Source organism: Fukomys damarensis, unplaced genomic scaffold (genome assembly GCF_012274545.1).
Source record: "Fukomys damarensis isolate Sample0158 unplaced genomic scaffold, DMR_v1.0_HiC HiC_scaffold_1, whole genome shotgun sequence".
Classification (NCBI taxonomy): domain Eukaryota; kingdom Metazoa; phylum Chordata; class Mammalia; order Rodentia; family Bathyergidae; genus Fukomys; species Fukomys damarensis.
Genome location: NW_022900913.1, coordinates 10,360,763 through 10,386,885, shown reverse-complemented (window position 1 = coordinate 10,386,885; position 26,123 = coordinate 10,360,763). Strand labels below are relative to the sequence as shown.

Genomic DNA, 26,123 nt, shown 5'->3' with positions numbered 1-26,123 from the left:
CAGTGGTGTTAGGGTAGGGCTCAGTTAGAGGAGGTGGATTTCTGGTTGCTTGCCTTTGGAGGGTGTATCTGTCACTTTGGCTCTTGCTTGCCCTCTCTGCTTCCAAGTACTTTGAAGGGAACAGTTTTCCTCTGCCATGCCCCTCTGCCATGATGTTTGTGTCTTGGAGACAGCTGACCATGGGCTGTAACCTTTGAAAACATGAACCAAACTAAACCTCTTCACCTTTAAATTGGGGATGTCAGGTATTTTGTCTTAGGAGTGGGGAAGTTGCCCAACGCAGTCTATCTCTTTCGTTAGGAAAGCAAGAATATTCCCACAGACCCTTGTAGACTGCCGTTATGACTCATCAGCTATGTCACATGACCACCCACATCTGCAGAGGAAGCTGGGAAATATTTACTCTTTCCTATCTCTCTTGTAGAGGCAGGTAAAGATGAATGAGACTGAAGTCTAATGGGTTACACAAGCAAGAGGGACTTCTACCATTGGTAAGTTTTATAGTGAGAATTTAATGTCCATTTCTGAACTGATATTACTAGCCCATAGTTTATGGAAGTTTATGAGTTTTCTTTAAAGATTGTGGAGGTAAAGAGTTAATAGAATTCTATCCAACAGTGAGTCAATCTCTCTCCTGCTCTCTCTCCTTCCCTCCCTCCGCCTCCCACTCCTCTTACTCTCCTCCTTCTCCTTCCTTCTTTCCCTCTTGTTTGCAAAACAGAAAGTGGTTACTATTGTGTCACTGTAATGACAGATAAAAACGATACATTTTATGGAATATCAGAGAGTTGATGGAACATCATAAAGCACTGTGATCCTGAAATTAAACTGAGAGAAGAAATGTGTGATTTTTAAGTACTGCAATGTACTAACACTAGCACAAAAAGATGACTTGATTTTGAGTCCTATTTCAGTCAGCTAATAGCTATGTGGTCTCCAGTGAGTCAGTCCCTGTTTTCTTTTCCATAAAATGACACTCTTTTCTATAAAATGAAATCATCATCTAGATTGGTTATTCTCAGAGCTGAAATTTTACAGTTCTATGTAATTTGTCTTGGTGTCTATGATATAATGTGGATAGGCAAGGAATCAGTCATCCTATTTTCATTCCATTAGTCTTCTTACATTCAAGTCCTATTTTTTGAGCACCTATTGTGTGCTGGGCAGAAGTACCAAGCATGCATATCTTGCTAAAAGATCTATTTAGTAAGTATCATATAGCAGGGGTTTTAAGTTGAAGTTTACTTTAACATCTTTTAGGGAAAGAAATTTTTGTGCAGTGGGACTGTGTATTCCTTAACGTTGGGGCAGTTTCCCACCATGGTCAGGGTAGGAGAGACCCAAGGAATCTAAGAGCTCATTCACCTCAAGGATATTTTCCACCAGCCTCTCCTCTCCCTGATTCCATCTCCAGAAGGGCAAGTTTAAGAGTACAGCTGTGGGAAGGGCATGAGGTGGCTAAGCAAGCTACCTCATTCTGCCCAACAATTTCTCACTGTAAGAATTAATCTACATTCTTCAGGAAGCCAGTAGAAGTTCCCATGGGGATGGTGCCCAAGGTAGGGAGTCACTCAGTACTTGTGGTGCACCAACACGGCTGAGGAAGTTCTGGAACCAGGCCAGGACCAAGGGAGTTGCTTAAGCTTGGTGTTCCTCAATGGCACATGCTTCTCTGAGAGCAAGAGAATTTTAGCAGATGGGGAATACCTGAGACAAAAGGGCCTAGTTTACAGCTTTGCTTAAGATGGCACAGATTAGAGAACTACAAGGTTGCATTCAGCCAGTGGTAGCTCTGCTTTCTTTCAGAAATCAGGCAGACCTACGCTGCTGAGGCCGTAGTTTGGAAGATCCTCCCTGTCCCCCTAGGACAGAGGTCAGGCATGTGTGAGGCCAGAATGCCAGACTCACAGCTTGTTGTGTTCTGCTTGTGTAGCCTTGGGCAAGCCAGTTCTTGTCTCTGCATCTCCTCCATGATCGGGGCCACAATGATGATGGTCAAGTTCACAGCAAAGATAAAATGATTCACCACACAAAGATCGCTAGAAAAGTGTGAGCCTGCAGCTGCTTTCCCTCACCGGGCTGAGTTTTCATTTCTGTCAAAACAGTAAGTCCTGTTGGGGGGCCACGTTACTTATGTGATTACAGGATATGACCTCCGATGATGCTGAGGAGGCAGGCAGGACAAGAGGGTGCAGCCCCTGACAGCAGATGGGGAGGGAGCTCAGCTACGCCCAGTCCTGGGTCAGTTATCCTCTTCCTGCAAGCATGAAAGGCGGTCATGGCAAAGGTGGCCTTTTGAGGCAAAATTACACAGATAGCATATGAATCAGAGGGTTTAAAACATCATTTAAAATACTCAGTTTCTGAAGATTGCTTATGCTGCTTAAGAACTTTTTAGTTTCTTCCTGGTAAGAAGCAAGACAATTGTTTGAGTTAATCAAGTGCTTGATAGGCCTTCTGAGCAAATGCAATGGGCCCCTCTTATGAGGATTTGGAGTTGCCCTTTCTAGAATTTATGGTCTCATAGGCCCGCCCTGTCCAAGACAGTAGCCACAGTCCCCCTAGCCATACAGCACTTGAAATGTGTCCGGGCTGAACTGAGATGTGCTGTAATTGTAAGCACACATCATATTGTGAGAAAACTTTGTACGACAAAACAGTGTAAACTATCTCATGAAAAAATTTTACATTGATGGCATATACTAATAATAGTTTGTATATATTAGGTCATACAACTATTTTCACCTGTTGCTTTACTTTTTTGGAGGGTACCAGGGATTGAACTCGGGTCCTTGTGCTTGTGAGGCAGGCGGCGGAACCACTGAGTTAAATCCATGGCCCATGTTGTTTTACTTTTTAAAATACAGCTCCTATTAAAATACAAATTTACGTGTACACCACACATTATGTCTCTATTGGACAAAGCTAGTTTGGCCGAGAGAGGAGTGTGCAGGTGGGAAATACCCACTCAAGTTCCTCTGCGAAGTCCTGTCAGACAAAGTTCCATGGGCTTCCTGTATTGCTCAGACAGGTAGGCACTGTTTCGTGTTTCATCTTGTCCAGTTTAAAAATTACCAGTGAGCCAGGCATGGTGGTGGAGGCCGAGCAGGAGGGTTGCTAAAAAAAAAAAAAAAAAAAAAAAAAAAAACCCATCGAGGACTAAGATGAGACAGCAGTAAAAGTACCAGACAACAAAGCGACAAGAAGATTGTAACTCCCATTCCAGGCTGTAGGAAGCTGGGCGAACTGAAGTGGAAACCTTCTCAATTGTTAGGAATTTTCTTTTCTCCTGAAGCCAGGGACACTTAAAATTGCTCGTTCAAGCAAATCCAAATAACTGAATGTGGCTACAGATGATGCCGGAGAGACCGAACAGAAACCTGACGGAAAGCTAAAGCAATGGCATGGGGCTTCGAACCCGCTCCGGCGCCGCGGCAGGAGGGAGGAGGGAGTTGGGTCCAGGCGGAGCATCCTGCGTTGCCATGGCAACGCCGGGAGCCGCAAACAGCTGGGAGAGGCCGAGGACAGGCGGCTGGAGTGGACTCTGCAGACGGTGCGGCTGGGGACGCCGGCGGCGACAGCAGCGGTGACCCTGCCCTGGGCCATCGTCACCGCGCCCCAGTCCCGCGGAGCGCCGCCGTCAGGGCCATGGAGAAGCTGGTACCGTGCGCTCCCCTGCGCTCCGTGTCGGGCCGGGCCCTCGTGCGCATGCGCGACCCGGAGCCTGTCTGGGGGTTGGGGGCGGCTTCCGGGCGGGGAGGGTGGTGACGGGACGGGACGGCTTTAGTCCTGGGGTTCAAGTTCGGGGTTTGGGGCCCGAGGGCGCATTCGTGAGCTTTTAGAGCTAGAGTTGCGGTTTCATGGTTTTGCAGGTTTCCCAGGTGATAGCAGCAAGTACAGTGCGCAAACAGTGGGCTTAGGGTCCCCTCTCCTCCTGCACCTACACCCTGCCGCCCGCTCCCTCTTGCTGTGAAAGGGCCGCTGGTTGTCCCCTAGCGAGCATCCAAGATACCCAGGTGTGGCGAAGGTCATTTTGTGTCAAGTTTGTTGGTTGTTACTAGCGCTCTATGGACCTTGGCTTTGGACAAAAGCAAATGTTTAGTTCCCTTGGAGAGAGGGAGAGGGACGGTGTGCAAAAAAAAAAGCCCCGGTGGGTGACTTCCTTAGGCCTTACTCTTGCCTTGCCTCGCATCAGCTGAGGAGCAGCTGGCAGCCCTGCTTTCGTCTTGCTCCTTTAACTTTTAGAGTGTTGTGTTGTCTTTTATTCCCCCCCCCCCGTGCTTGAGTTCCAACCTAGGACTTTGCTAATGTAGGCAAGCAATCTATCAGTGAGCTACATTCCCAGCTCTTTCTCTTCAAGTGAATGTTGTGGGAAAAAAAAATCCAGGCATATTGCATGCACCTTCAAGAGAGATTGTATTTATATATTTTTTAATTTAGCTGTACTATCTTTAGTCATATAACTATAGGAATCCATTATGCTGATCAGTAGAATGTGCTCCCTATCATTATTTAACAAAAAATGTAACTGTTTACTTTGTCATTTTCCTCCTCCCTGGAGAGTTGAATTATTTTAACTAACAAGAATTGTATATATTTACCATGTACAACATGGTGCTTTGAAAGTTGCAGTTATTGTAGAGTAGCTAAGTTGAGCTAATCATGGTAATATTATCTCCTGTACCTTTTTGTGCACACAAAATCCACTTGTATTTCCAAGAATCTGTTGTTATTAACTGTAGTCACTGTGTTGAACAGTAAATCTCTTGACATTATCCTTCCTGTTTAACTGAAAATTTGCATCCACTCCACACCTCCCAGCCCCTTACCCCACCCTGGCCTCTGGTAATTGCCGTCCTAACACTCTGAGTCCATGAATTCAACCCTTTATGTAGATTCCACTTGTGAGATCATGCAGAATTTCTCAGTAAATAACTACCTTGCTCAAAAGTTGCTGTTGTGTTCTTGTGAACATCTCCTTAGGGTAGAAACATCTTGATATCCTTGTTTTCAGGAAAATTCATATGTCACAACCCTGGGAATTTCCGATAGATCTATGTTGTACCTCCTTGAAGGTGATTACTTGGTTCATGTCAGCCTTTTTAGTGACTCCTCTTCCCATTGTCTGTCAGGATTACCTACCCTGCAGTGACATATGATGTCATTGCTGTATGACATTCCAGTAAACCAATGAACTTTTTGTATGTCGCCATTTAAAAATCATACGTAGTTCACCGAGCTTCACCCTGTAAGGATTAAAACCAGCTACTAGCTTCATGCTATGTGCTCACGTGCTTGCTTTTAAGGCGTCACGGCTGTGCTCTTTGCCTCTAATTTTCTGTTGGTCTGTTCCAGTTGAGGTTAGAGAATTTAAAAATCTCAAATATCTCTTGTTTGATCTTAGTAGTATTCTAAGATATTAACTCAACATACCTCTTTTTATCTACTAGATTTGCAAAGATGCCCACCCCTCAAATATTATTGAAAAATGTTTAGTAACGTGTTGACACACATTGAAGAAAAGTTAAAGGCATAAGTTTCCAATTTTATGAAAATGAAAAAGATATATAAATAGAAAATAGAATAGGAGAACACACACCAAAATATTGAGCTGACATTAAAGAGGAATTTGTTTCTTTATTTAAATTCTTTATAAAGTATATGAAATATATGCACATTTTGTAGTTAGAAAAATGATCAGGAATAATGCTTCTAAAATGTTTGCACAACTTTTCTTCAGAGGCAAGCAACATCCTTTGGTAAATATTTTCTGTTTTCTGTGGCCAGAGGTCACATCTTTATAACACTTATTTGCAATTCCTACTCTGTCCCCCAGCTAAGCACACAGCTCCTATTTTACATAAAGTGGAAGTAGAAGGTGGTAAATGAGCACGTCCAGGAGAATGTGAAGAAAAGCAAGGATGGATGTGTTGCTCAATCTCCTGTTCCTAGGATGCTGTTTGAATGCTTGTCAATGGCAATGTATTGTCTCTTGTCCAAGGTCAACACTGACAAGATTTTGGTAGCCCCAGTGACTTATCCTTAATGCCCTGTGAGGCTCAGCATGTGCATGGTTAGTGATAGTTGCAGAATACAGAAAAGTTAGGAGATAAGAGTTTTTTGATACACCATGAGAAGAGAACAACAGGCACGTCCAGGGGAGGACCGCACGGTCAGAGTGAGAGGCTGAGACCTTTATATTTGATTTTAATGAGAAGGGATCTGGCAGGGTCACCCCAGGAGTACTTTTATCAGGTCCCGGTGGTCCCACTGTCCACCCATCGCAGATCTCAGTATGGCCAGGTAGAGTATGAAGCCTGATGTAATGTTTTTGTTTGAGTGCCTTTGGTGTTGTTAGAGACAGTCTTTCCGGGTAAAATTACGTGACAAGTATGTAAAGACTGACTAATGTTATGAGTCAAGGGGATCAGAATCAAATAGATACGTTTGTACTTGAAAGGGACCTTTGATGTACTGAGATCGGGGAAGAAATGGTATTCTTTAAAAAATGGCAAGTGATTATGAATGTGTAGTGGATGGTGAATGTGCAGTTTGTGAGTGTGTGCGCACACAATTTACAAGGTGGAAAGTTAATCTTCTACTACAGACCTGTCACTCAGCTGCAGTGGAGCCTTTACAACAATGGTAAAAATAGCCATTGTTCTCTGCAGTTAATGCTGCAAACGTGGGTTTCTGTGGTCACATTATTTAGGAAAAATAGAAACCGACACTGAAAGCAAAGTCTAATCATCCTCGCATGCCTGAAACGTGACCTCCACAGACTTAATGTTCCCTATGGGAACCCTTGCTCTGCCCTGTTTTCTCTCTAGGTCTGGGGACTGGCATTTCGGAAGCCAGTGTCAGCAAGAGGAAGGATGCTGAGAGTGTAGGCATTTCGAGGAATCCGTTCCTCCTGGTGGCATCAGCAATGCTAGGAGGAGGTTTACCTGTTACACTTCCCCTTTCGTCACACTGTGCTCTTTCCTGGCAGGGGGCACAGTGGCTGTTGATTTATACTTCTCCACTGTTTGCGTGTAGCTGTACTTCTTAAGGCCTTTGACAAACAGACAAAAAGAGAGTGGGACGAACGCTCAGTTACTTTGTTTACGAAGAAAAACCAATAGCTTCCACAAGCGTGAATTACCTCCCGAGGGTATTATCTCCCAGACTGTGGAGTCTCATCCAAGGAAACCAGCCCGACAGGGTGTGGATCTGTTTCTCGTATCTTGCCGGGCCGGGCAGGGCGGGGCCCAGACACTGCCAGGTGCCCAGAGTGCTGTGAAGGACGAGGTGTCAGTGGAGCGAGTTTTCCTTTCCCTTAAGAAAATGCTTAGAAAGGGAGGCCAGAGTGGGAAGAACGGTACTGAAGATACCTGCGCAGTTAGTTCACCTCCTCTGTTCACAACACTGTGGGAAAGCGCTGGGGAACGTGACCTTTCTTCTCTTCTTCCTACGCTTTCTTTTCCTCTCTTTCTTTGCACCCCTTTTTCTAATTTCTTCCCTCTCTCTGTTCTCCTCTCTTCATTCCTTTTTTCCCTCCCTCATTTCTTCCTATTTCCCTGCTCTCCCCTTCTCCCACTTCTTTCTTAACTCCTTCCCTCCTTCCTTCCCTTCCTTCCTAATTATATATTCAGTGCTTTCTTGTAGACGCTTTACTCAAATTCCCTTTTATAGCCCCGAGACTTCCCCAGTGCTCATTATACAATTCATGATGGTTTTTCCATTTTTTTGTGGGGACCCAGTGATATGCATGAATCGGACCCCTGCCTACGGTTGTTGGGTAACTTGCAGTGAGACCAGCGGCTGTCTCTAGGAGACGCAGTTTGTGTTGAGAAAGGAGAGAGCAGTGGGCTGCTTGTCACATTCTTGGGCAGAATCTGTGCAGAGCTTCAGCTGTAAGTCTGTGGAGAAAGCGTGACATTGTACCTACTCCTGGAAGGGGTCACACAATCGTGACTGGATTTCCAAAGGCTGCCGTGTCTGCCACAGGGAGATGATACGAGAGGTCAGAATATCTGAAAGTCTTTTTTTTTTTTTTTCCAGTAGTACATGTTTGCAGTGCATAAGGATTATATTCTGTATGGGGAGTTGGGACATGGATATAACATGTCTTGATTCTTTTTTGTGCCCTCTTCTCCTCTCCTTCTCTCCTTCTTCTATCTGTTGGCCCCCTTCTTTTTTGCAAAAGATTCCTCTGTTTCTATTATCTATGTTTTATTTTGCTCTTTATTTATCCTTTATTTTGCTCTTTATTTATTTCTCATATAAGACAAACCATGTGAAATCTAAGCGTGCATGTCTGATTTATTTCACTTACCATGATGGTCTCTAGGTGTATCCATTTTCCTACAAATAACTCAGATTTATCCTTCTGTACGGCAGAGTGGGACACCATTGTGTATAAATACCACATTTGCTTTATCTGTTCATCTGTTGATGGACGTATTATCTTCCTTGTTGAAGCAGTCTGCAGGTGAACTTTTTTTGGACTTTTTGGATATTGAAAAAGAATTAAAAATCTTACTTTTGGAAAGCTGCAGACTGGGTCAGTTTTGAATGCTTTGAAGCCTGTCTTGGGTGAAGGATCAAAGGAGTGTGGCACATTGGTATCCTGAGCTGTCCCTCTTCCTGTTCATTAAGAGACAGGAGCAAGGCCTGGGGCTGAGAAAGGCAGTGTTGCTGACTCTGGCACTGGTTCACAAAAGGGGACCGACCAAGGGCAGAGAGCTACAGTGGGGAATGGGAATATGGCAGAGGACAAGAAGACACGGGTTCTGGTGGGCAGAGCTCACAGCCTGAGGAAGGCAGCTGTAAAGAGGGAATGGAGACACAGAGGACCAAGCCCCCCAGGAAGCGCACACCACTTACAGTATAATAAAAAGACATGTTGTTACAGCCAACAAGTCCACTTAGGATAAGCACCACAGTGGAAATGTTCACCGTGCGTTATGGGCTGAATTGTGTACTCCCCAAGCTCATAGGCTGAGGTCCTGAAAGAAGATTAGAACATAATCATGCACAGACTGAGGGTGACCACCTGAGGACACAGCAGAAAGGCACCATCTAGAGAGACCTTAAAGAAACCAAACCTGCAGATGTCTTGGTCTTGGACTTCCAGCCTTCAGAACCACGAGAAAATAAATTTATGTTGTTTAGAGCGCCAATACAGTGGTAGTTCACTGTGATGGCCCTAGCAACCTACACCTGTGCTAAGCAATTTGCAGTGATCTCAACCCCCATTATAGCCTCACGAGGCAGGTGCTGCTGCGATCTTCATCTTACATATGAGGAAATGGCGGCTCAGTGGGTGGAGGCTCAAGGCTGCCTCAAGGACAGATGACAGGTGTATGTCAGACACCAGCTCCAGCTCTAGTTGGCCCAGGTGAGGCCGATGCTCTTGGCTGCTTTGTCTTTATGAGTAGCCTGTGATAGAAACACAGTGGGGTTTGATGTGGGGAGAAGGAGAAGCAGGAAGAAAGGTTTGGGGTCTGACAGAGGAGAGTTTGGAACAAGGACCTTCAGGAATCAGAACGTGAGTAATGGGATCCTCTTGGAGTGCTGAGCAAGCGGTCCTTGCCTGGTCCCTGGGGGTTTTGCTTTTTCTGTGCGCTTCCTTCATCCCACCAGCCCTGTCCGGCCCCAGGATATGGCACAAGTCCTCCCACCCTCTTTCCGCTTTCCTTTCCAGACTCAGTCTCCGCCTTTTCCATGCTTTGTGAGCCTTGGATTGTGGTCTCATCGTTTAAGATACAAACTTGATCCTGAATGTGAGTTTTACAAATGCAAACTGGAGACCATAGGGAAAAGTAACAAAACCCTCTATTTTTATTTACTTTTTTAAAGACTTTCACCAAAACCATTTGGTTGTGAAGCAATGACTTAAAAGGAAGATAGGCACAGATTACATTTTTTCTCATCAGTGGACGCAACTAGAGAAGAATGTCTAAAGCCTGTTAAGTCCTAGAGGGGCTGAGCTAGTGTAAGGAGAGGGTGCAGCCCAGCAGCATTCCAGTTTGTTGTCTGATCATCATTCCGGGTCCAACAAGCATGTGGTGCTGATGAAGAGATGAAAGATGGCCATGTCCCCACCTTGGGGAGTTAAAACTGAGCTAGGAGAGATAGACTGGCTTTTTCTTTGCAGCTGGTCAGATCTGGGTTGGAAGCATTCACTAGATTTGTTTTCACCACAGAAAACTGGAAAACCAACTCCTGCCTTGGAGGGTCAGAGAGGGCTTTCTGGGGAGGTGATGCCTAGTGGAAACTAGGCAGGGAAATAGAAGATGGCAGCGTGGACGCGGGGAGGAAGGGGCTGAAGGGCTTGCTGCTGCAGGGGCGCTGAGGGATTTGAAGCAGCCGCACTGCAGGTCTCAGAGGCAGGTAGAGGCCGAGGCTGCAGAGGGAGTTCCAAGGCTCAGCACAAAGGGAATCATGCCCCTGGTGTTGGATTTTTCTGTTGAAAACAGAGATGGGAGGTTCAGGAATGCACAGCTGCCTTGCCCAGTACAAGGGTGACCCCTGGAAACATGTGCAGGGTGGTTTGGGCTATCACAGGACCACAGATGGAGGGGCAAGTCGATGGCAGCATCTGGGGAGTGTATACTGAATGAAGATGTGAGATAGCTCATTTTACAGATGCAAATATGATCGCAGGTTAAACCAAAGCTCGGAGAGGCTAAGTCAGTTTCCTAGAGTCACACAACTAATTAGCATCAGAGCGCAACCTGGAAAAAAAAGATGGGGGGGTTGTCACCGTTTTGAGGCCTGCTCTGTGCTAGGGGGGCCGTGCACAGTCTCCTTTCCTCCGCACACGGCTCTGCAGCGTGGCTGTTGGGTTTCATTGATGAAAATGTGGAAACTCGAATTAGCTGACCGGCCCCAGGTAGAACAGCTTGAAAGTGCAGTGATGGAACCCTGACCCCTGCTCCAGGTGCTGCTGCCACAGGATATTGATAAATTTTGCAATAAGAGATGCATTTTTACTAGAAAGAGAGAAACAGAAAATGATGCTGTGTTGATAAACTTAGATGAAGCTCAAACTGCTGTTATTCAGGGATAAAGAACCCCTGAGCCATGCTGGCGCTGCACTGCTTGGATTTCAGAACAGCTCTGCGGTTTGGCACCTGTGCCCTCCCCTTTCCCTGCCCTCCCTGGATCAGGCAACAAAAGCCTTTTATTAGCTGCCCACAGCTCATTGGAGGAAGGGGTGTTTAACGGATTTCTCCTATGCACTCTCTGTGGCCTGACCTGTCTTTTTCTCTTTCAGATGAGGAGTGTCGGGGGAGGGGTACTCGACCTAGGTCTAAGGTTCTGTTTCACGGTGAAAGATCTAAGCAGTCATGGGGCAGCAGTATTAGAAGTATTTCAGGGCTTTGGGTAGGGGTATGACTCAGAGGCAGAGCATTTGCCTAGTGTGCGCAAGGCCCTGGATTCAACTGATCCCTAGCATCCCAAAACCAACACAAAAGAAGAAAGAAAAGACATTTCCTTTCAAATAAAAGGAGAAGCTCTAGAAAGTTGATCTTTCTTGCCCTATTGCTGCACAGTAGATCACCCCCAAACTTGTTGGCTTAAAATAGCAGCTGTTATCTCATCTCCTTGAATTTCTGTGTTCCAGTTGGGTGGTTGTGGCTTGGAGGGTCTCACCCCTGCCCTTGAGAGGCTGGAGGAGCTGCTCCTGGCCCAGCCTCTCTCTCTTCGTATAGTCTCCGACAGCTCCATGGTGTCTACAGGGGCTACTGGGGGCCTGCTTTAAGCAATGTAGCCCAAGATCTGGGCTACTTTCGTGGTGGCCTAAAGTCTCAAAGAGGGAGTGATTCAGAATGCAAGGAAGTGGCTGTATCACTTTTATGGCCTCTCCTCCCATGTTCAGGTCTGCTGTAATCTGTTGGTCGAAGCCCCGGGAGAAATGTCAAGCTTACATTATATGAAGTACACAGGGAAAGGGGTGTTTGGTGGACATCTTTGGAAACTACTATCTGTCCACCAAATCATGACGAGGGAGGAAGGACCAATTTGTCTTCTTATGACTAGGGCAGATGATGATCTCTTAGGTGGCTTTTTACTTGCTATGGGGTCTTGCCCACCAAAAATATCACAGTGCCGCTCACATCAAGTACACATCTCTGTAATCTCTTCAGACTCAACTTTTTTTTTTTGATGAGAGAATATTTATTATGATGTGGGAACAAGATTTTAGAATTTTATATGTAACCCTGATGTTTTCTTCCTCAGATGTTTAACAAGGAGCAAACATGCAATTTGTAGAAATAAATTGGATTAATATACTGCTATTAAGACAAGAGTAGTGAAAATAATGCATTCCTATTATTAGATTGCTATTAGAAAAGCTATAAAAATGCTACTCATTAAAACACTACAAAATTTTATGTTTGCAAGAACCCAGGTGTTACACCAACTGGAACTTTGATTTTTAGATTACTTTGTTTATCAGAAAAAAGATCTGTTGCCCAGTTTTCAATTCAACTGTCACATTTGTGTTTTGTTCTTTAAAATGATTAGATTCATATAAGCACAACTAAATCATGGTTGTGCTTTGATAAAAATTGTCCTTTTATGAAAAATGTTAACAGTAAGTATTTTTCACTTCTAGGACATAAATACACTTTGAATGACTACATCAAGAGGTGGATACTAAAGTTAATTAAACAAGGAAGGGCAAGCTTTTTTCTTTTAAAGCAATTTGAATTTTCCTATTACATACTACAAATTTCTAGCTATAGTGAAAAAAATTTTATCTGCTACATAGAAGTACTTGAAGTTTTAAAAAATATTTGTTAAATATAAAATATTATAATGTTAAATATAGAATTATAATGATAATATCTTGATTATAAAGCTTGGCTTACAAAATACTGGTTAGGCACGTAGTGTTTTGCCAGTTAATAAGTTAAATAAACTTGATATTTTTCTCTTTGAGGTTACTAAATGTAGCCAAGCTGATCTTGATTTCCAACTTTTTGTGTGGTCAACTTTAAAAGTACATTCACATGTTTAATTTTAAACTTTAGAAACAACATTTTAAAAAAAACATGCACTCAAGAAAACTCCCATACCCTGGTGATACTTTAGAATGTTTCCCTGTGAGAAGATACTTTTACACATTCTATTGGCAATATACATCTGAAATTTCCCCTTGCAGTAATTATTTTCTGCCAGTTTCTTTAGTACTGCACTGGTGCCGAAAGAAATTAAAATCCAACCCAGCGAGGAGCTAGTAGAGTTGGCATCTTGCTGGGCTCCTGCTTGATCTTGCTGTCCGTGTGGCCTGAAGTCTCTCTGAAAGGCCACAGGTGGGCAGGGTCCCTGCACAGACAGCTGTCTGTGTGTGGCGTGATTGGTGCCTCGACTCCCCTCTTGCTTTGAACTTTACTGAAGGCATCCATGTGACTTACAAAGCATCCTTAAAAATTTTAAATGTCCTCAGGAAGTCATTGGCATCCTAGGTCCTAGGACTGCACAGAGAAAGAACCACAAATGGGTGCTGCAACAATAGCAGCTTGTTCCCCCTCCAATTTGGAGGCAGAAGTCTGAAACTGAGGGGTCAGCCAGGCTGTGCTTACTCTGAAGGCTGTTGCCTGGCTTTGTGCCGGCTCCTGGAAGCCCCGGCTACTTCTTGGCTTGTACATAGCTACATCATTCCTGTTACAGGCATCTTCTCTCAAGTGACTTCCCATGGTCTGTCTTCTCTGCATGTGGGTGTCCAGGTTTTGTTTTATAAGGACTTCAGTCATGCTGCACTAGAGCCCACCCTGCTGACCTCATCATAACTTGGTTGGAGCTGCAAAGACCCTTTTTCTGAATAAAGTCACATCTTGAAGTATTGGTGATGGTCAGGTTAGGGCTGCAATATATTTTTTGAGAGGATATAATTCAACCCACAACAATAATGTAATGCACGAACTTATTATCAATGATTTCCTGTGAATTATTTGTCTTTTCTTTAAGATTTGCTATAGTCCCCTATTCTAGTACACTGATGAGTTGAGGCAGGAAGATTGCAAGTTCAAGCCCAGCCTGGGCAACTGAACAACTTAGCAAGAGCTTGTCTCAAAGTGAAAAATAGAAAAGGACTGGGGATGTAGCTCAGTGTGAAGTCACTGGGTTCAATCCCCAACACTACAAAAAATGTGTGTGTGTGTGTGTGTGTGTGTAATTGGAACCCTTGCACACTCTTTGGGGAAATGAAAAATGGTACAGCTGCTATGGAAAACAGTATGGAGGTTCCTCAAAAAATTAAAAATAAAGCTACCATATAACCCAGAACTCTCCCACTTTTGAGTATCTGTCCAAGGGAAGAGAAAGCATGACCTCAAATACATATCAGTATTCGCATATTCATCATAGCACTATTCACAACAGCTAAGATGTGGAAACAAACTAAGTGTCCATCAGCAGATGAATGGACAAAGAAAATGTGATGTATTACACACCTGACACCGTGCAGTTTGAAAACCAGTGCTCTTGCAGTAAGTAACAACTTGGAGGAAACTCGAGGACCTCATGCTAAGTTAAGTAAGTCAGACACGGAAGGACAAATATTTCACTATTCTACTTACATGCGATATCTGAAGTGGCCAAGTGGACGGAAGCAAAGAAGGGAGTGGGGGTGGCCAGGACCCATGGTGAGGGGCCCTAGAGGTCTGCTGGACCGCACTCTACCTACAGTCAACAATAACAAATCGTACTGGCAAATTGGGTAGGAATTCATGTCAGGTGTTCTTACCACAGAAAAATAAAATTTAAAGAGTAATGAATGGACACGGGAAAGAAGAAACTCTCAAATACCATGAAAGTGTGTTCAATTCAAATTACGTCTTCATCCATCCCTGTCCCACGCCTGCATCACTGGACACAGTCATTGTGTCAGGATTTTGGGCTGTCTTCTCAGAAACTTGCTATGAACCCACAGTTTTTCATGTGTAGAATGAAATACTGTCTTCCTTACAAGATAGTTTTAGAACAAAATGTAAAATAGCGGGTGAGACAAGGTGCTTAATAAACGTTACTCATCTTTTCAACTCGGAATGGATCAGCTAGATTTTCCTACTCAGGGAAAGGCCAAGCAATGAGCTCAATATTTTTCTAAAATCTGTAGAAGGTGCTATGGTTTGAGTGTTTGTGTCCCTCCAAGAGTCATGTGAAAAGTCAAGCCAAATGAACATTGCTAAGAGCCGGGCCTGGAAAAGGGGATTCGCTCACGGCCGTACGTGGGATCAGTGTCTTCATTGGGTTATAAAGTGGGGCCGCCTTTCTGCACATAAGGCGTCTCTTCCTTTCCCCTTCTCCATCGTGTGACAGTCCAGGGTTGGGGGCCTTCACCAGAGTTGCAGCAAATGGAGGTACCCAATCTTGGCCTTTGAGCCTGCATAACTGTGAGCTATGCAAGCCTCTTTCTTTATAGAGTACCCAGAGTCAGTGATTCTGTGATGGCAACACAAAATGGAGTAAGACAGATATGAAATGTACCTTCCTTTAGGGTAGGAATTGTGTAAAATATTAGCGTTCCTATGTTTGTAGGGTACACATCTGTAGACGGTTCAACAAAGAACCAGCCCAGTTCTCCGTGAAGTTGTGTGTTTTGTGCATAAATCTCGGTATAACAAATGACAAATGTCATTCAGCTTTGCTGTTAGAGGGACTAGATCATCTTTATGTCACTCTGGGAGATATTATCAAGTTGTTGAATGAAGTGGAGACCAGAAGGTTGGCCGCCAAAACCGTCTCTATCTGTATTTTATGTAGCACTCTTTCAGGAAGCTAATCAGAGCGTTCTAGTATGGTTCCCCGGATTTAGTGTGGTCCGGTTTAACAAATTAATAATTTCTTATATTTTATTCTTCCTTTCTAAATTAATACTCACTTTAATATCTAGTGCTTTTTTTTTCAATGTTGGAGATTGAATGCTAGCCAAGTTGGAATTGCCCAACGCTGATATCTAGCTTTAAAAAATAATTTGTGTTCTTTTCTTAAATGAGGGACCTCAGGACCTACTAAATCTATATCTCCCACCTAGGCCTACGGAAGTGGCTACGGTGGTAACACATGAGCTCTTGGCTTTGGAAGGATGGGAGGGAAGGGGAGAAGGGGAAAACAGGAGGACGAAGCAGCCACAGATGCATTTTTCCCAGGGCTGGTGGTTGGCACATCAGGCATTGTATGTTATGTGACCATTTTTTGTGTTGCATTGTACAAGGTCATGTGGGAAATTTCAAAGAAATTAAAGATGGGAGTCTTAGTTCTCAAAGAGGTTCATCATCTCATTGGGAAGATCAGCATCCCACGCCCTGCTGAAAATCTAAGCAAGTTAAAATGAAAAGCGAGTCAGCACAGAATGCCTGTGCTTATCTTGGCATGAAAAGCACAAGAGGGCTTAGTGGATGGTGAAGCTTTAGGGTGGCCTCTGTCAGCGACTCTGGGGCCTGTGGAAGGACCAGCTGGCCATCTGTGAGCTCCTGAACAGGGTCCTCCTAAATGCAAGGTCCAGTTTGCTCCACTCCCAAGCTATGAGTGGCTTCTGGGGGACAGGGATTGTGGCAGTGAGCCCGAGCAGCTGCTCCCGGGGAACCTAAGGGAACAGAAGCACGTCCTTAGGTGAACACAGCAAGGGCAGCAGACACACAAATCAAGTGAGCAGCAATCTGACCGCAGGCCTGGGTCCCAGAGGAAGAGGCCAGGGAAGAGCACTCTCTTCTAAGCTGCTCATCTCCTATCAGGTTTAGGCTCCTCTTCCATTTAAACTGATAGTTAGGAAAGGTCAGTCAGCCTATGGTGTGACTCCTTGATGGTCGTAATGCTGCATAGTAGAGTGACCTTGTTTTCCACGTCACTGCAGGCTTTGATTATGTGTCATTACTCGGTCAGTGGTTAGGTATCTTTCCATATTTGAGATGTGTAATGAGTCGTTTTACAGTAGAAGTCTATGCTTTATTTCTCCTGGTTAAATATTCTGCTGAAGTTTGTGATAGGCATGATTTTAGAGGGCTGCTTTTCTTTCTTTCATGTAGCCTACTTTTTGTCCATCCCAGAATGATGCAGCTAGTACTTTTCTAGGAAGGTTGATGTGCTCTTTGTGGCTCCATTCCTTTTGGGAGGAAATGCTCTGTGTGTTTGGGGATAAAGGAAATGTTTGGTGATGTCACTAGAGATGGGAGATGAGAGTTGGAGGCAGAGTAGGACGATCAAGGAGAATGACTTAACCATTCTCACCATCCCGTGCTGGTGGTGAGTGGCTGAGCGGTGGAGGAAAAAGATGGATGCAGGCAGCAGGAAGGTGGGGAGGAAGCCTCGGTGCTGGAGCAGGTGCACAAGTCGTGGTCATGGGATGATCTCCCAGGTCAGAGGTGAGCAGGGGACAGCAGGGTTGCTAAGGCTCACTTGGAAGTTGTCTTCCCCTCCCGAGCTCTGAGGAGGTTCGCTGTCCTCACGGGTCACTTTGTCACCATGTGGAATTTGTGCAGTGGGCTGCGTTGTAGCCTGACACGCAGAAGAGGAGGTCAGATCTGGAAGGGGTTTTGAGCTCCTCAGCTCCCTGTGGGACTGCTGACTGCTTGGGAAGAGCATCGCCACGACTTTGGGATGTTAATGCATGGAGCATGACTTCAGGAGCCACTCAGAGCAAATCTCTTCTTGTGGCCATGTTCGTGCTTTTCAATCTTTTTTTTTTTGAAGATGGACTATCAAATTCACTTTATGTCCTTATGCTATTGGGAGAAGCACCTTTGTTTATGTCCAGCTCAGTGGTGAACATATTGAGCAAATAAATACAAATGTTTATTAACTGAATAATCTTTTCCTAGCTTGCAATTCCAAACAGTCTATATTTGGTTACATTTACAATTGATGGTACAGTGGGCAGGATATTTGATTTTTTTTCAGTTGAGAAAATTAATTTCAAAACCTTTGGGTATATGCTTTACCCAGGCTTGTGAGGACCTACAAACTAAAAAATGAGAAAACCTTTCTCAGTCACTTCATTTGTCTTTAAAATACGTTCTACCTGCTTAAAGACAGAATTTAGAGAGTGTAATAAAAACCCAGAGTATTTACCTTCTTCCTAAATGTATCTTAGCATCCGCAACATGACTACATTTGCTCATTAACTTCATAATGATTTTGTGTCTCATTTTATCTTTGCTGGAGTTCTGCATTCTCCATTTAAAGTGAAGCCCGGGTAGACTCTCTCTTGGTAGAAGAGTGGGCACCCTTTGGGTCTCCGTGGAGGATGTTAATCATACTCTAGGTCTGTACTTCCTGTTACCCTTCCACTGGCTGGTATCTAATAGTTGCAGAATATGCTTGAGGGTGTTAATGAATAACAAATAGTTTTCCACTTCTCCAAAAAGAGCTTTGGTGTTTCTGGAACTAATTAAGGCACCTGAAGTAGTATCTGGGTCACTGGCTAAGTGGTCTCTGAAGTTGATTGGTTTGAGAGAGAGAGGCTGATGAAATTTTGCCTCGGGATTTTTAATTATTTTAAATTATACCCCCAGTGAACCAATATTTTAAATCTTCTTATAAAGACTTTAAAAATGGCTTATAATGTGGTTTTACCTCCCTGACTTCCTTTTTTTGGGAAATAATAACAGATGAGAGTGGACTGCCAATCACTAGGTGGTTCTTCATTAAAAATGTTACAAGAGCACAGTTCCATTATAAGGGAATCCCCTGGATATGAACAGTACCCTTGTGGTGGCGTTTCTTTAAAATATGCTCTTAAAGTCAAGTTTTTAGGCCACTGGCACTGAATGAAATAATTTTGGGGTCAGCACAGTACTAGTAAATTAGTGAATGCAAAGAAATGAGGCTCATCTTTTTATCTAAGATTGAGAATGAGTGCAAATTTTGTAAAAGGTGTTATAAAAATTCTGACAAGAGAGATTATTGATCTTCCATTGCTATCTTTACCTCTGCCTTTCTCTGAGTTTCTTAAATATAACACATGCTGTTTTGTGGAAGTTGTTTGATTGCAGCCTGTGGAGTACATTGGTGTGAGTGTGAGTGAGTGTGTGTGTGTGTGTGTGTGTGTGTGTGTGTGTGTGTGTGGTGGAAGGGAGGAGCATAATCTGCTAATTTAGGCATAACAGTGGGGTTTTCAAGAACAAAGCTTGGCATTTGCAGTGACACAAATGATCTTATTTTACAGCACTCTAACCCTTGACGATGTAAGAAACACCTGTGAATGCAAGCTGGGAGGTAGAGGGAGTCCGCCCTCGGCTCAGTTTCTGCAGGTTGGCAAACGGCTGTGGGCTCTGTGGGCGTTGTCTTCATTGCCCACACGGCACCTGCTTTATTTATGAAGACTGCCTTTGAAAAGCTTGCTCTCTCCTGCTTTGCATACTAGGAGATACTGCAGCAAGAATAGAAGATTGTTCTTAATGCTTCTCATAGATGGCACTCAAACTGAATACAATTTAATCCTGACCCTGTTTTTAAGAGCTGAAGACACATTTAGCTGTTTTGCAGATAGAGACTCTTGTCCTCTGGGTTGATTTTAGCCTTCCTGAGCTTTTGAGGTATATTTTCTTTCCTTTTTCTTCCCCTCTTTCTCCATCCCCAGGTCCCCTTCCCATCGGCAACCGTTCCCTCTGCCTGTTTGTTGTCATTGGTCATTTATTTTGCTCGTTGAATTATCTATACTCTGGGTCTCTCGTGGAAAAGAAACCACGGGATGTTTAACCTTCTGTGTCTTACTCATTTCACTCAGCATTATGGTGTCTGGATGCACCCATTTTCCTACACACGACTCAGTTTATTTCAGGGTGTATTTGTGTCCCCTTGCTCAACCCAAAAACCTCAGTGATGGAAAAATGAAGACCTTTCCCTCGCATCCCTCTCCTTCCTGTCTTCACCGTTCGCTCCTCACTCACCCATGTCCCTTTCACAGACCTCCTTCCCCAACCTTGCTCCCCCTCTGCCAGCCCCTGCCTCTCCTCTTCCTCCTCCCCTCCTCCCTTTCTTCCTCCCTCACCCCCACTTTCTATTCTTGACCCCTTCCGTGTGCGCCTGCGGCTAAAGCCCACCTGGGCGTCCATTCAGGGAGACATTTCTCTCCCTGAAGCACAGGGCAGAGCATATGTCTGGCTCATCTGGCCAGTTTCTTTTTTTGCTGGAGATTTAATCTGTGCACTTTCAGCCCCCTGGTCTTGAAGAAGACAGACTTTGTAGGACTGCTGTTTTACAGGTTGGGTATTACTGCTTTCCCTTTTTTATTACATGGTTTCCTTTTATTGAGTTAAAAATCATGGCCTTCTGGCCGGTCAAGTTGGGGCCTGCTGAGGAGGAGCGCAGCGAAGTAAAGACTTGTAAGGTCTGGAGCGGCGTCTCCACCTCCTCCACACTGTGCTCCACGAAGGAAGCAGTAAAGTATTTCAGAAAAAAGCAACCAACTGCCTCCTATGTAAAAGATTTTGTGTGAATGCTTCCTGTATTTTATTGGAGGGTACATGTTTTAATATTTGCTTTCTATTTTTCAGTTTATAGTTTTCCTTAAAAAAAAAAACAGATTCCTTTCATAATACACTTTGGAGGCAGTAAATAGTTTCTAAAAGTTTCTAAAGCAGTGGTGTATCCTTGTCTCATGAAACACAGTATCTCCGTACCTCCCAACCTCCCTTACCTCCTGCGTTTGGCTTCCTTCTCCCTTTTCCTTTATTTTTTTCCTCTTTTTCATCAGCTGGGAGCAGAGACTCTGAAGCTTGAGTCCTTGGGTCTGAGTCCTAGCCATCCCATTCATGAGCTGTGTGACCTTGAGTAATTAACCTGTCGGTGCCTCAGTGTTTTCCTTTATGAAAATGGCATTCATAGACGTTTTGTGAGGAGTGAGTTGGTATTTATAAAATGCTGAGAACAGGGCCTGGTAGAGAGTGATGCTAGCAAATAAAAATAAAAAAGAGAGAAATCAACCTAGGAAATAAGAAAAAAATATTAAAACATGTGTAAGCCTACCTCTCAGCCTCAGAAATAATCATTATTAATAGTCTTTCTCTTTACGAATAAGCACATGCAGTTTATTTCATTTTTAAAACTTTTTTTTTGTTTCAAAAATCAGATCATACTCTTTTGGAACTTGCTTTTCCCCCATTTTCCACCATACCATAAACATCTTCAGTTTTATTAAAATGCTTCTTCAACAGAAGTCTTAATGGCTGCAGTTCTATGCAGGCTGCAGAATGTCTGCGTGGATGTCTTTATGAGGTATTTCTCTGTTATAAGGTATTTCTTTACAAGAATGATCACAGATAAATATGTATATGTTTCTGTTGTCACCATGATGTTCCCATACCTCTGTGCCCATCCTGCAGGCGTGACCCCTACCCAGCTCTGTCCCTTCCCATGGCCTTCAGTGGTTTGGCTTCCTATATGGCCTCTATTTCTGCCGCGGCTGCATTTGACAGCAAATACGCACACCAGGTTCAGTACAAGGGAACCAAAGGCCTCACTGAACATTCTGCAGTACAAGTGGCTCCCTCCCAGGGGAAAGAGGGTGACCAAAGAAGCAACCAGAACGACATCCAAGGGGCTCATAGACAAGCACGGTATTCTTTGTGATTTTAATTCCTCCTGCATTTATCTTATCTGTGACCAATGTTTTGAGTTTTGGGATTTCCGACATTCTTGGACTACGACATAGTAAATTTAAGTTTATCAAAACAGCAAATTCTGATCAAGCAAGAGCAGAGGCAACCTGGCAGTGAATCTTTAAACAGGCTAAGAATCCAATGGGTGGTTAAAGCTCACCACCTAGTGGCCTGTCACAAATTTGGCCGTCCTTTGGTTTTGCTTTCCATGTGGCAAATTTGTATACTGTAGTTTCTGATTGTTCATTCATTTCCTGGCAAATGTAGGCATTATATGAGGGGCCCTGTTGGACCATCTTGCTGTATTCTCTTGTATGGAGAGGGAGGCAGCACCCTTAGCTTCTTTGCTAAGGTGATATCATTTTCATGCTCCCGTGTGAGAATTCGGGGGGCACAGTGTTGTGAAAGGTCCCTCTCAGTGATCCGCCCAGAGTGATGTGTGTTGTTTTGTGCTTTTGCTTCAGTTACATTAGCATATGTTGCATTTTCATTTACCAGGAAATATTAGCCAGGACTTCTTCATCTCGACTAATGTCAGCTTCTGAGTTTACCAGCAGGAAGGGAGCATGCATCCATCCCGTGCTCCAGTTTTCTGTTAGTGGTGTTTTCTCCATGGACATTAATTGGCCTGCACCTTAGGCTCTACAATATGGGTGACAAGCAGAGTCCAAATGTCTTGTGGCAACAGGAAAGACCCCGGCCAGGAGAGCAGAGACACATTGTCTGTTTGCTCCAGATGTTGCAGAGAGGAACCCATAGAGGAGCTATTAAGTAGTGGTTATAGATTGTCTTATGTTTTCTAATAAATCTGCAGTCCTACTTGATTCTAGACCCTGATGGCAATGATATCATCCATGGTCCAGGATGCTTCTGTTTGCAAGACAAAGAAACCACCTAGAGCAGACGAAAGGGAAGGGCCAGGGTTGGTCCTGGGGAATCCCAGTGGAGGAAGTGGGGATTGTGGGCCTGAGGAAAGGGCAGAGAGTGGGACTGACCGGTGACGCAGGTCTCTCCTCTGTACCCCTGGGTGTCTGCTCGTCTGTCTCTCTCTTTCTGAAGGCTGCTTTGTTTGTGTCCAGCCTGTCTGTAGGTGGAGGCAGCCAGCCCGTGGCTTCCGAGCTTTCCTGATTACAGAGATGACCGACCTCTTTGCTGGGATTCTAAATTCCAGGGATGGAGATGGACTGACCCAGCTTGGTCAGGTGTTCTCCTGTGATCTAACCAGTCTCCTAGGGAGGAAATGAGTCTCTGTTGGCCCACGAGAAGGAGAGTACTATATTCTGGCGGATTCACCGACCGACACCACGTTCTGTTCCCGGACTGCGCACAGTCTGTCCCGGACTCCTTCCTGTGGGCCGGCTACCCCACCTCCTTCACCTTCCCAGGAGGTGTCCAGCTTTGACCCTTCCTGCTCCACGTGTCCTGCAGGGGGCTGCTCCTTTGGCTGCTGCTGAGCCATGCCAGGATGTACTTCTACACTAGGACTGAGTGCTACATTATTCAGTTGTCCTCAAGCCAACCAATGTCACATCGTCGGGGGTGGACAGAAACCAGGGATAATGAAGTCAGAATGCCCACTGGGGGAAACCTGCAAGTGGCAGAACCCTCAAGGAAACCTCTGGCTATTGTCATGGTCCCCAGCACATGTGGTGGGTGTTCAGGGTTAGAGAGGTGGGTGGCCTCGGGGTCAGGGATTCTCATGGCATCCAGGTCTTGACTGGGCAGCCTGAGCTCCTTGCTGGCCAGGGCCCACTGGCCTCTGCCCTTAGGAGGGTCCCTTCTCGGGGTTTCTTCCAGACAGTTCTCCATCCAGGGCAGGGTTCAGGTGCTATACAGCTTCAGTAGGCACATGAACTTCCTGTGGCTGTGGTAACCAATCACCATGGATTTAGACGCTTTAGAAGAGCACAGATGTGTTCTTTCATTTCTCTAGTTTTGAGATCTGACATAGGTCTCCATGGGCTAAATCAGGCATCCACAAGGCTGTGTTCCTTTCTAGAGGATGTAGGGAGGATCTGCCCCTCTACTGTCCATCCCAGCTTCTAGAGGTCACTGCATTGCTGGGCTCATGGTCTCACCACAGTGGTAGTATCACGTCTCTCAGGGTCTAGGACTTTCTTCAACCACCTGCTGCCTTTCTCTTGCACTGTAAAGAGGGCCCCTTTGATTGTGCTGAACTCACCTGGACCTCCCCGTGTGATCTCTCCACGTTAGGATTAGCTGATCAGCAACTAATTCCACCCGCTACCTTAGTGCCCCTTTGCTGTGGGACATCACCAATGCTCAGACTCTCGAGGTTGAGATGTAAACCTTTTTGTGGGCCGTCATCCCATCTGATACAAGCAGGCATTTTCTGTTGGTGCCAGCAACAGAAGGGGTCTGAAGATTGCCGGAGGGACTGGGAAGAGGCCGGCTTGGAGGAACTCTGGTGGTACAGCTTCCACGAACCTCAGCCGCCAGCCTTGCTGATGTCATTTTTGATGACTTCCTTTGCTTCCAGTTAAACAGGAGATAATGCCAGCCAGAGGAATCCTGGGACTCTACCTCTTCCTGTAACTCAGAGCTTGTCAGACTATGCTCCAGCACCTCTGGGTGGCCTCAAATCCTTTTCAGGGTCCTTCTGGTCACAGTTTTGCTCACTTTGAATCCTAGTGGTCCTCCCTATGGAGCTGCATCGTGCTCTGAGGGATGACAGATGCATGTGCTTGTGTATTGGTGTGTTTCAAACACTTCTAAGTTTTAACTGCTACACAAAAGCACCAATACACATAACGTATATACACAAAGGTTCTTGGAGTCCTTGACAGTTTTTTTAAGTGTGAGGAGTTCCTGAGATCTAAATGTTTGAAAACCATTGTCTTGGCCATTTAGCAACCTCAGCCTCCAAGTTTGGAAGGGAACCAGTGGGTTCTCTGCAGCATAGCACCTGCCCAGAAGCTCAACTGAGTAGGAAGAAACTCCACCTTGGTAGGTATCTTTGGTCCCCGCCTTCATCAAGAAAGGTTCAACCTTTGCATCCACTCTGCTGGCAGTCCCTGAATCCAGGCACTCGCGTGGAACTGGTGCTGGGGCCTGCACAAATACCCCCCAAGAATGAGGACAAATCCAGGCTCTTTGGGCCTTTGTGCAGTGATTCTGATCCCGTGGGTTTGTAGCGGGCTTCAGACTTAGTGGTTTTACTAAGTAACCCAGACAATCCGGATGCCTGCCGGGCTGCCTCATCTACTAGATGGATTGATTTTGGAAAATTGGGAGATGGAGGTGGTGGAAGGATTCTGAGTTCACTGAGATATGTAAGGAAGGGAACGTGAGCAGCAAGGGGGCTCACAAGCCTGCACATGTTGAGGTCCTGCTCCAGAGGCAAAGCCTGCTGCTTTTTCTCTGCCTCCTGCAGGAAGGTGTGGACTCAGGTGACAGAGCCCATGTGTGCATGTTTATATGGGGGAGCAAGGGGCTGGGATGAGGTGGGTAGAGAGAGGAGATGAAGGTAACTGCTTCGGGACTGAGGGACGAACAAACAATTCCTCCTGTCAAAAGTGAACTCAGATCAAGTTAGGAAAAATTTACGTGTTTTTTGTTATATGAAAAGATACAGATTGCTATCTAGAAGACTTCAAAGCAAGTGGTAAGAAGCTCACCTTATAGCAGTGACCCCATAGTGCAGAAAGCACACATGGAGAAGAAAGTATTTTGCCTTTTTCCATGATTGGCTATTATATACTAACTTCATTTTTTTGAGGGCAAGTGGAACTGTCTGTAATGGATTGGCTTAGTTTCACTGGACCTTCTGACAAGGATGTAAAGTTTGCATTTCAGTTACAAATAGAGGAAGCATTTCAGGGGAGCCGCTAGGCTAACTGGTGTGATGGTAAATCTTGGTAGTCAACTTGATTGTCTTGAGAGATAATCAGTAAAGCACACTTCTGAGTGTGTCTGGGTGGGTCACGGGGACATGACCTTGGGACTACAGCTAGTCCCTGGCCCCTTCTGTCTGGCTCCATTCCTGCTTTCTCTGCCTCCTGGCTACCATGAGGTGGGCAGCCTTCCTCCACCACACTCTTTCACCATGATGTTTTTGCTTTGGAGCCAGCTGACCATGGACTGAAACTTCTGAAACCATGAGCCCCAGTAAACCTTCCCTCCCTCATGTTGTGTGCATCAGGTGTTTTGTCCCAGCAACAGAAAGCTAACATACATGGTATGGGCAGTTGGCCTTATATCTAAACCAGACATCCACTTTTATTTTTCTTTCACAACCCCCTTTTCCTTCCTTGACTGAGAAAGGTTGAGAAATCCAGATGTGAGGTTGATGAAAATAAAAATATTGATCTGTGGAGATATCACAGGTGGCCAGTAGCTGCTGAAAAGCAGAAGAGAGCCAATGTGTCCCCCACTTCTCTCCTAGTTCCAACTTGGAAAGTGCACTATTTCCCTTCTACCCATGGGTGGGAATGAGTTCATCCATGTGGAAGATGAATAACTAACGTTCAGTTCCACTGAACAAAACATTCTTTTTTTTTTTTTTTT

At 44.8% G+C, this 26,123-nt stretch overlaps 1 protein-coding gene across 1 annotated transcript in view; it reads left to right on the top strand.

Annotated features, from left to right (window-relative positions):
• Window positions 1-3,156: 3,156 nt before the first annotated feature.
• Dnah5 (dynein axonemal heavy chain 5) overlaps window positions 3,157-26,123 on the top strand; it is a 316,139-nt gene continuing 293,172 nt past the window's right edge. Inside the window, 1 exon segment of the mRNA XM_019208553.2 lies at window positions 3,157-3,660. Within this exon segment, the coding sequence (XP_019064098.1) occupies window positions 3,400-3,660 (261 nt within the window). The 5' untranslated portion in view covers window positions 3,157-3,399.